Source organism: Pseudonaja textilis, chromosome 1 (assembly GCF_049901715.1).
Source record: "Pseudonaja textilis isolate UNSWEBS1 chromosome 1, rPseTex1.2, whole genome shotgun sequence".
Taxonomy (NCBI): domain Eukaryota; kingdom Metazoa; phylum Chordata; class Lepidosauria; order Squamata; family Elapidae; genus Pseudonaja; species Pseudonaja textilis.
Window position 1 is genome coordinate 302713861 of NC_141990.1, and position 11409 is coordinate 302725269.

Sequence of the window (11409 nt, forward strand, 5' to 3'; positions counted from 1 at the left end):
TTACTTCTATAGAACTATTCGAAGTATCTGAGGTATGCTTTCAATATCAAAGTGTCCTTCATGAAGAAGCTACCAAATTTTCAAAGTAGAACTAAAATATATCTATTATTTTACTGAATTAACAATAGTTTGGGTATAAATGCAAACAGTACTCATTTCATGTATTCATAATTATGTATACACTTTTACTTATTATCTCGTAAACAATTGACAAATAAAATAAATAAATAAATAAATAAAACATTGTATATGAATGCAGATCATTCAGTGATCTTTTATAGGTGCAACTCAACTTGCATATCAGTCCTCTACATGTAAAAACAGTATTGTGCAACTTTAAGCATTATGTAACTGCACCAGTCACTTTCTCTTCGTCCATTATACCCCATAGAGTTATTGCTGGAGGGAAGCATACTATGTAAACCTACTTGAGTTGTTGAATGAAAGATTCAATACAAATCTAAATAAAAAAACCTTTAAAAAGTAACAATAACTCAGCCATATATAATTTAGGAAGAAAAAAAAAAGCTCCAATGACTGGTGACCAAGAGATATAAGCAGTATTTTATTCAAAAAATATTAACACAATTAAAGTTTTCATAAATGCAGTCATATTGGGAGAACCATTGGTGATTCAAAATCTAGACTACAGCCTCTTTTAACTAGGAACCATAATGATTGCATAGAAAAAACAACCTAATGCTTGCAGACACAAACTAAGCAGGAATCCTCAGAATCTTAGCCAAGGCTTGTATAATGTATTTATATATCTCTACATAATACAGATATAAAATCTATAAGTCAAGAAAATATATGGCACAAAGTACTTTAAAATTCCTTGAAAATAAAATCCTGTTTTTAAATTTGCTTTGTTTTGCAAATATTTATTAAATCAAAAGAGAATTACAGAACACTTAATATTTTATATACCATTTATAGCATTCAAAAATGATCCCAATTTCTAAAAAGTGACTCTTAATTTAACTTTGGTTCAAATATTTGAACCTTGGTTCAAACAGCGCCCCCCACCTTTTGCAGTTTAGTGGCCAGGCTGGGGGGAAGAGAACTGGGGCGCATGAGCTATGGGCCAGCACATACTCGTGGATGCACCTGCAGCTATATTAGTGGACCGGCCCACAGCTTGACTTGCATGAGTGCCTGCTGGCCTGCTAATTGTGCAACTTGAGCACACGCATCTGGCTAGTCACTTGTGTGGCCCAATTCCAAATAGGTTATGGTCTGATAATGGCCGTGGCCCCTACATTAAGACAATAGCCTTGCTATAGTGGCAAAGTATGTGTATGAGCATGCACCTAAATTAGGCAAAGTAGCCCATGAATTAACATAATATAGTACACATCAAAATCCAAGATTACATAACATAATTTTAAAAAATAATCCCAACCATCATAAGCTAATATACATTGATTTCTTAAACACAATATCTCCTAGTTAAATTGAATGTTCTGTAGACATCAATAGAACATTGCTACTTTCCCTACTCTTTTACAGAATCCATGCTAGAGTGAATGGGAATGGAAAAGGATATAAATAACCGCTGGTTTCCTTTCACAGTAACACATTTTCATGAACAGAAAGAGTGAAGTAGGCAATAAGAACCAGATTTTTCATTATTATGTGCCATTAAGTTGTTTTCAACTTCAAGAAGCCTCCATGTTAATCTCCTCTAACCTGATCCTTCAGGTCTTCCAATGGTACATTCTTCACCACTATAACTAAAGCAATCTATGTTTTTGATGGTTGTCCTCTTCTCTTTCCTTCTACCTTATTCAGCATTCAAGCTCCATTATCTTTGCATAATGTGTCCAAAGTAGGATAATTTGAGCCAGGTCATTTTTCCCAGAGTGAGAACTCTGGATGGATTTGTTAAATGTCTGTTTTCTTGGCTATGAATCCTCATGAGTTTCTCCAACACCAAAGTTCAAAGGCATCAACACATTTACAATTCTGTTTTTTCAAAATCCAACTCTCACTTCCATAGTTTCATAGTTAATACCATGATTCTATGATTCTTATTTCCATTGGTATGGTCACAACATGCCATTTGAGTATCTTACCCAGAGCCTTCATGGCTGCTAGAAGCGACAGTCTGTGGCATATTTCGTGACAGTTTGTTCCTTTACTGTTGAAGATTGATACTAAAAGACAGAAACTATCCATTCTATTTTAAAATTTCTATATTATCAGCTGAATTCTTACATCAAATATGTAACTTAAAAGTTTTCATAAGAGGAAAAAATAGTATTAATACTATTAAATAGTATTAATATTATTATTGCTTCTATTTTGCTGTTTCATCAACTGAAATAAAAATCATTTTAATGAATTAGTTTGATTACAATACTCTATACTTTTTAAGCCTTAAAAAGTTATTACAAGTATTCCTGTAATATCTGTAGCAACCATAGTAAGGCCAGGCAACTTGATCTTTAAGAGAAAGTCACTTCCACTTCCTCAATGGCCTTAATTTTTTGGTTTATCAAAACTTTACAAGGATACAAGGCAGTCCTAATAAAAGGATATTTTGTTAATTCATATGAAATAATAGTCTTTAAAGCAAATCTGTTTTGAAGACATCATTACAGTAACAAGCTAGACAACTGACCAAGTCTTAACCTGACTCACAAATCCTCTCTCATGCCTGACTTCATGATTCCTTTTAAGAATTTAGGGTTTTGGTTGGTATATTTAGTTCCTGAACAGCAGCCTTTCACCATCTACCCAGTAAAGGTAGATATCCTCCCCATCTCACAAAATAAACAGTGCAGAGTTACTACTTCAATTAAGAACCACTTTTTGAGCAAGATGAGAGCTTCAATGTAACCAAACAAATATAACATACTCTTTAATCATGAGTAGTGATAGATACAATTTTGGGAGGCTGGGGTGAGCTATCTCCTAAGAGTGCAAATGTACAGGACTCATTGCCATGATATGTTGTTGAGTTAAGTTTCAGACACATTCACACATGCTCTGGAATGGTTTCAAAATAATATTTAGTTTTTGTAGAAATTAACTTAATTGGTATATTTTAAAAAAATACTAATTTGCTAGAGATAGTTAAACTTCACATAACATACACCCATGTTTCATTTCAAATGTCTTAAGACCAATATTTTACAAATATTGCTTAACTATATATTAATCTTCATAATTGTTCACCATCCTGACCACTTTCCAAGATTTGTTTTTTACCCATTCTATTCTAATATTCTATTAATTTACACTATCAGTCCTATGCAGAATTGAAACTTGAATTTGCTCTAATAAAAAATAAAGTTTTTTAAAAACATGGGAAGAAAAGCAAATCATAAGCGAAATCATCATTTAAAAATAAGCAATTAAGTACAGTAATTAAAACTATGTAAACAGATGTTGTTTTAATTGTATTTGAACCATGGCCCAATACAAAACTTCAATATATTATTATTCTTACTTACTTACTTACACAGTCTTCTTACTAATAAACACAGCACTCTGAAAATACTAAGATTCTTTCATCTTCATATACAAAGTTGGTTGCAAGTAACTGGTTTAGTAGTGCAAATCAAAATTCTAATTCCAGTTGTACCAAGGAGAAAACCAAATTTGTCAATAATTTGTATTGAGCAACAATTTGATCAGATTTTATTTCTATAAAAATGGCTGCAAAATAATCTGCAAAATACAGGTAAAAATATTCCTTTCAAAACTACAGCAACATTATCACAGTTGCAGTAAAAGTAAAGTTATTAGTCTAGAAAGTCGAAAATGTGCTATCAAGTTGGTGCTGCTCTTTTTTAACCATTTTTTTTCATTCTAATTTGTACATCATCTGATTCTTTGTGTATTTCAATCATGCCCCCATCACTATTGTAACTGAGTCCATTCACCTTGCTGTAGGTTGCCTTCTTCTCTACTCTCCTTCCACAATGTGTCAAAAGTAGAAAAATTTGAATATGGTCATGTATGTCTCAAGTGAGAATTCTGAATTGAGTTCTTCAATAATCCATTTGTTTTCTTGGTTGTTCATACTATTCTCAACAGTCTTCTCCAACATCAAACATCAACATTCTTTCAATCCTAGTTCTTATTTCCATCTTACTAAAAACATTACATATATTATGACAAGCTATATACAAGCATATACATGAAAGTCATGCCAAAACAAAACAAATTGTAACTCCTTCATACACAGCTGTAATAGTAAAATATCTCATGTGTCTTATAGATTTCAAGAAAATGTTTCATTTAACAAATTTATAGTCACCCATCTACCAAAATAATTGTATTTTTCCTACTTCTTACAGCAATTAACAGTTTTTTAAAAAACTGATGAATTACATTACAGGATAGATATCTCTACTGCATTCTACACATATCCTAACAAATGCAAATATTCACCCATGTGAAAATACTATTAGTTGATGAAAACTCAGCATCACCTTAAGTGAGAAATTTAAGCCTAGTCAGACTTTCTTAAATAAGGTGAGAATTTAAATTACAGACGTAAGATTGAAGATGTATGTTTAACTGAATAATCCCAAGATAATTATGCTATGTCTGATCCATTTTCTTAATTGCAATATTATGTATATGAAAAAGATTAATAGGCCATTTACATTTTAATACTCATCGGTAGGAAAGAACAAATCTAAGGTTAAATTTATGTTAATCACCATAAAAGACAATAATTCACAATATTTTATCAGGAAAAGTTGCGGAAAGTTGCATACAAAAGTCTTATCTTCAGTACTACAGGAAGCATTTTCTCATCTTACTTTGCACAGTGAAAGATTCATGTTTTCATTTCCACTGCCTTTCCTCGGGTTAATTTGACAATTTGCAGACTGTTTATCCTGTGGCATTGTGGCTTGAGTAATATGGTTTTGTTAAAACATATCTGTTACCCTTCAGACAAGTATGGATGCTTCTCATCTTTCTTCACTTACTACCATACCCCCAAGTCAGCAGATTTGGTCTGTTGTACCATTATTTTTGAAGAGTGATTTCAAAGAATCCTATAAAGACTCTTTGTCACACACTTCTGTAAGTAGTGATATATATTATGGAGATTAAGAATGAAATATTTTAATTTTCATTCTTGAACAATTGTGCCTAGCTATTATTTAAGAAAAATTACGTATAATTAATACTGCAAAGTCAACAGGTTGAAAAGATGCTTAGTCAGATCTGGGAAGCAAAGCAATACATTGCAGCATATATTATCATTAAAGAATACATGAAGTGCTTTTGCCAAAATTAAGTGTTTAAGATAAAATATGACTTTTTCAAAATGTGACTAAAAACTAAGCCAGTTTACTCAGAAGACTGTTTTGGCATCCAAATATGTATAAAGGCATAATATACTGAGCAATGACTGATCAGTCTCTATTCTTTCAATTAAACATGTATAATATTTAGACCTTAAATATCAAGATAAGCTAAAAATAGACCCATTCACTAAAAATCAAAAGTATTTAGTATTAGAAACTACTTGCAAAAATGACCAGTTGCCAATAAAAACTGCCTAGCCTTTAGACCAAGGAACTTTTCTAAAATTCGTAACAACTTGCATGGTAGGATGTAAGAATTGCACCTCATCAATGAAAACAATTACACAACTATATTTCATAGAGAGCATTCTCAAAGTACTGTTTTACTGTTCCAATTTAATGTTAAAAATCTATGAAAATATGAATTGCTAACTTCTAATAGCAACAAAATAGATTTGATAGTGAATGTAACAAGTAGCCAGCTATCAAAGTGATCCTCACAAGGCACTACAACTTGCTAAACAAACTCCATTTAAAATTGAAAACAGGATGGATTGTACTGTATTTGATACCTCTAGAATCTTCGTTTTGTTTTCTATTGCTATCTATTATTTCAAGACTGTACCTATTCCTACATAGGTACCAATAGAAACCATTTAAAAAGTACAAATGACAAATATTCATATACACCTGCTGTATTGGTAGAATTTAGCATCTGAGTTTAGAAAATATATTTCCCTTTTAGTAAACAAAAAATTTAGAGAAATCCATTACACCAGTTACCTTTTGCTAACCAACCTACTAATTCTTTTGAAGACTTTTTTTGTTGAGCACTTTAAGGATCTCTCATCCCTTCCCATTTGTTCCCTGTGGTACATACTGTATTGTTTTGCAAACAATTATACATCTAACCATACTTTGGTAAACAGCCAAAGATTAAAGTACATTATATAGTCATACAAGCACTCATGAGCAGAAATCAAATGCAGCTGCGGTGAGGGTGAAAACAGTTGTGCATTTGATTTGCATGCTTTGGAAGTACTGTAAAAACTCAGACAACTCCACAATTGGTAGTTTTATATTCTACCCAGTGAGATTATATCAAAATCAGTATGTGCTCTACACATACACTGCAAGCCCATATCATTCTTCAGCTGAACAGAATTTTTTAAAATATGTAAGTGTAATATGTATAAGTTTTAATATGTGTAAGTCCACCCACTGTGGTTTGGAACCGTGGTTAAGATTAACTTGTACTACTCCATCCTATCATGATTAAAGTCAAAAGTGAATTTTAAAGCCACCACTCAGCTTAACAAGTGAATCCAAACAGTCAATTATATGTCATGATAAACAGAAAAAGAAAAAAAAATGGAAGAGGAAGGAAGAGGGAATGCAAAAAGCTTTTTTTATAACTAGAAGTTGAAGTGAGAAATGAATCCCTAAACAATCCCTAAAATTATAAATTTTCCCTCTCTTGAGCTTTTGGTTTCTTAGCCTTTTGCAGTGAATGTACCACACTTCACACGTACTCAACAGACTTTATACCACGAATTAAATTCTGGTACACATTAAAAATCGACTGGACCAGTTACGGATTTCCTAATAGTGAGGAGAGTTGGAATTAAGAAAAATCACGAAGGCGAGAAAGAGGAATGCTCTGGAAAACCAGGATCGGGTTTCCAGCTGTTCCCTCCCCCATTAAGCCCGAGGAGACGAAAAAAAGAAGCCAGGCTCCTACACGCTTCGCCCTTAAACGCTCTTAGCCCAACGGTCGCTGTTAAGGCGCGCGCCAGGAGGGCGAGTCTTCTCGCCACGCCTCCTCCCTCCCCGCCAGGTCTAGTCCCAGGAGCCAAGCCGCTCGCGCCTTTCACGAGCAACAGCACGCGCCTCGCGCTTTCCCGTAGCTCGGGGCTAAGAGCAGCTGCTTGCTTTGCAGCGGCGGCAGCCACCGCCTCTTTCCACGCCCCGCCGGCACAATTCTCTTCTTTTGCGCACACGCCCTGTGATACACGTTTAAATATTTATTTTAAAAAAGAAAAACATAAAGGTTAAAAAAAAAAACCCCAAGGCGCAGCCACGCGAAAACTAGCTAGCTACACGCGCCCTCTGCTGGAAAGGCGCTTTTGCAAATCCAACAAGCTTTCAGGAAACTGGAGGTGTATGTAATACAAATATATATTAACGGAGGCAGCTGCACTTTTCTCCAGAGAGAGAAGATGGAGAATCTGAGAATATGCAAGCCTTAAATATCTTCATCTATGGGGGAATCCAGAGCAATAACTAACAGGTATGGCGCAGAGGTCAACTACTCGCACCTGGACTTGCGAAAAGACGCTATCGCCCACCGGGCTTCTACTTCTCGCCTCCCCCGCTCCTGGCAGCTGCTCCCACCAAGCGTAGACACGCCCCTATGAGATGCCTCTAGGTGCGCCGTTTTCCATTTTTCAAAGTAATCCCCTCTTTCACTCGTACGGTTTTATTGTACCCATCAACTGGCTCTTGGAAACTACCCCGCGCATATCCACCCTACAAAAGCGTGTGGCTGGATTTCGTGGGAATTAAGAGGGAAAACTTGCAGTTTTATAATGAAACGGGAGAGATTGAGATGCTTTTTTCCCCCAATCTCAACTTAGTTACTCCCCCCCCTTCCGCGTGCTGAGGGAAAGAGCAAGAAGGAAAAAAAGGCGCCCGTTAGCCACGCTATTCTCCACAAAACAGAAATGGCGTAAGAAAAACCCAACTCAAGTTATAGTTCTGCAGTTACCCACAAAGTAATAATCAATTTATTATTGGGGAGTGGGGGGGGAGACGACTTACCGGCCAAGCAAACTGAAAAGGTATTACAATCCTCCCCATGTCGTGGTTTTTACCCTGATGAAAATTTCGGCTGTTCAGATAAAAAGTATTTCCACCAAGAACAGGAGTAGATCCGGAGCCGAAGCTGCATGTCCCAATAGGCGTGATTTTAGCCTGATATTCCTTCAAACAGACTTTTACGTAAGTATCGCACTCATCCCGAGTACAGTCCACGTTCGTTGGGGGTTTCATGCCATCACAACATTCCCCATTCAACAATTCGCCGTTTACATTCTTTACCGAGTTAATCTGCAGCTCGAAATAGCCCGTGGACTGGGAGACCTAAAAATAAAGAAGCAAAAAGGGAGAACCTCATTAACGGTAGTGTCTGGGAAAGCGGGGGGGAGTGCATGGAGATTTACAAGCGGCCACTCGAGTTCCCAACCTTCTTCTGATAAAACTATTAAAAACTATAGACGCCCTATTAAAAGAGGCGTCGGAGAGAGGAAACACAGTGCCGCAATTCCGGCTTATCGCAGTAATAGGAAGGCTGGTTGCAAGCCGCGCAAAAGACCTGCAGAAATGCTCCATTGGCAGCTAAAATAGGCGCTTCGAAATTATTTGATGCCAGCCGAAAAGTAATTGGAAACGATGCAAACCGTGTTGCTTTTTAAAATCAAGGCGTTCGGGAAATGGATTAAAAACAACGCCGAGGGTGCTCCGCGCAAACGTGCAAGTTTGCCTCCGCGTTCTTCCAAAGCAAACATACAGTTGGAAGCACCGAGTTGTTAAGGGAGCTTTGCAGAGAGACATCAGTGACGCCGTAAGCTTTCCAATCTCCCCCCGAAGCAAAATCGGGTTTCTTTCTTGTTAGTTTCACAAAACAGAATGTGTATTTCCCCCCCCCCCCGCTTTCTTTCAAAAGGAAGGAGCGAAAAGGTACTCAAATCTCATCACCGGGTTTAAGTGGCAAGGTAAACCAAACGGCACAAAAGTCGTCCCCGATCGTTTTCCGCCCCAAGCTACCCTCCCCGCTCTCCCCTTTTGGAACAATTACCACCACCGCAAGCCAAACCTGCCGAACCGCAGGCAGTTCTTTTACCTGCGTCCATAAAGTTAGGAGCAGCCACAGCCTGAGCGCCGAAGCAAAAAGAGCCCAGTGCCGCCCGCCACAATCCAGCATGCCTGCTGCTCCGAGCTGAACGCCTTTGGATCAGGGAAGACAGGCAAGGACTCGACAAGCCATCGACCAGCCGCTGCTCGGCGCATCGGCGGCAGGAAGGCTTTCGCCGGGTGCAACCTGAAAACTCTCCCGAGCCTTGATTACCCGCCCTCCCCCGATGCTTAGCCGAACAGCCTGGGACCCGCGGGAGGCGCAAGGCAGCGCTCGCCAGCCGGGATCCACCTAGATTCGAGCACTCCGCAACAGAAAAAGGGAACGGTCTGCCGGCGGCGGCGGCTGTCCCTCGCAACTCCGCTCGCTCCTCTGTGCGCCTCTGCTGTGCGAACACCCAACAAGTAGGTGCCAGAGTGACAGCTTCATCGCCCATTAGTCAGCAGCGCCTCTGCCTTCATATTAATGAGGGGGAAGGGCCCAGAGCAGCAGCGGACGGGTGTGGCCACGCGACTCCTTCAAGGGCGGGGGGAAGCGAAATGAAAAACGCTGGAGCGTGCGCAGCCGTCGGAGGTTTTTCCAACCTGTCATTTATCTCCCGCCCGGCGAGGGCCCTGCGGCGGGGAGTTGCGCAAGCGGTCTCTTGCGCGTGGGCAAGGCCCTGCCCAGTACGTGCGCGGCGCTGTGGGGGTAGGAAGGGACGTGTGCCTTCTTGCCCCGTAACGTGTGCTAGACTTCCCTTCGGTGCCAGTAAAGGAGTGGTATCTCTTGTGCTCAGCAAGCGTGGTGTGCCTTGGGATGGCTGCTTACAGTTATACTTGTCTGTGCGCGTTCGGAGATAAATTTCTCTGAATTAATCTAATTTTGAGTGCTTTGTCGATTTCCCCCCATCCCGGAAACCATGCCCCACTCTTCGATCCTACTGTATCCAAAGGAATCGGAGAAAAATATGCTCAGGCAGTTTACTTCTAGCGTTTGGAACTGAAACATGAAGGCCCGTAAAAGAAGTTTTGTAATGCTCCTTTACGGATAAGTGTTCCATCGATAAGGAGAATGATGTTTCTTTTCAGTTTGTTATGAGAGCAGCAACCAAAATAATGGAAATCAAAGACAGTATTCCTAAATTACAAGTCTAAATTACAATGCCTGTGTTAGCTGGGAGGACATATTGAGAAATTTAACCCTTCACCTATAGTACCAGATTGGTTGAGTTAAATCTGTCTTATCATCCAGGAGGAATAATGAATAAATGCCAATGAGACTTTTTGCTCAACATGCTAGGCTATGATTTATGGAAGCCAGTCTGAAATTACAAAATCATAAACCATACTGCTTGAACTTGTACAACACAACCAGAAACTAACCTATACCATTTTAGCCTAGCACGTTTCAGCAACCTGCAAGTTTTGGTTCTTATCATGTGATTCATCCAGTCTGACCATTTCATGAAGATCCTTGTTCTAGCCTTGGTTCTTTTCTCTGTAGAGCTCAAGATTGGTTCAAAAATTATGCCAAGCCATAAATGGTTTGCTTTGTTGTTGTATAATGCCATCCAGCAACCAGCCGCTGAAGTTTATAATGAGTTCTTGGTTAATGATTAATTGCTAGTGGTTATAATAGCACAGCATGTGTAAATGTAGCCTATCATGGTTTAGTGAACAAAATAAACTGGGTTTGCATACTGAATCTAGTCTATGACTGGATTTCTTACCTAAGCCACAATTAGCAGGGTTTACACAAGCTAATTTAAATGCATCTGTTAATAGACTATAATGTTGGATTTATACAACAAATATATTAAGTCTTAATGTACTTTGGGTTTGACATTTGTGTGAATCAGATATTTGTGAACTATGGTTATGGCTTAGTTATATTGTTGAGCATGTTCATTTTTTTTTAATGTATATAGTCCCCCAACTCACTCTCAGTGACTGCAGGCAGCTTACACAGATAAAGGCCCATTGACAAATTAGGCCTTCGGGACCTTGCAAAAGAATGTAAAAGTGGGAGCCAATCTTATATCTGTGAGGATGATATTCCATAGGGAGGGGCCACCGTGGAGAAGGCCTTTCTTCTTGGTCATGCTAGATCATGGGTGTCAAACTTGCAGCATCATGTTGCCATCATGGGGCATTTTGCAATTTTTTTTCCCTTCATGGAGCTGGGATGGCCGTGGCCTGTGGCACATCCAGCCTGCAGACCGCCAGGTTGACACTCCTA

At 38.5% G+C, this 11409-nt stretch overlaps 1 protein-coding gene across 2 annotated transcripts in view; it reads right to left on the bottom strand.

The window, feature by feature from the left end:
- JAG2 (jagged canonical Notch ligand 2) overlaps positions 1-9648 on the bottom strand; it is a 100652-nt gene extending 91004 nt beyond the window's left edge. Inside the window, exons 1-2 of one of the 2 annotated variants that reach the window (XM_026698596.2) lie at positions 9178-9648; positions 8097-8417 (exon numbers count right to left, since the gene is read on the bottom strand). In XM_026698596.2, coding sequence (XP_026554381.1) covers positions 8097-8417; positions 9178-9258 — 402 coding nt within the window. In that variant the 5' untranslated portion in view covers positions 9259-9648. The remainder of the gene's footprint in view (positions 1-8096; positions 8418-9177) is intronic. The other variant, XM_026698597.2, reaches the window with a different exon arrangement.
- Between the last annotated feature and the right edge of the window lie 1761 nt (positions 9649-11409).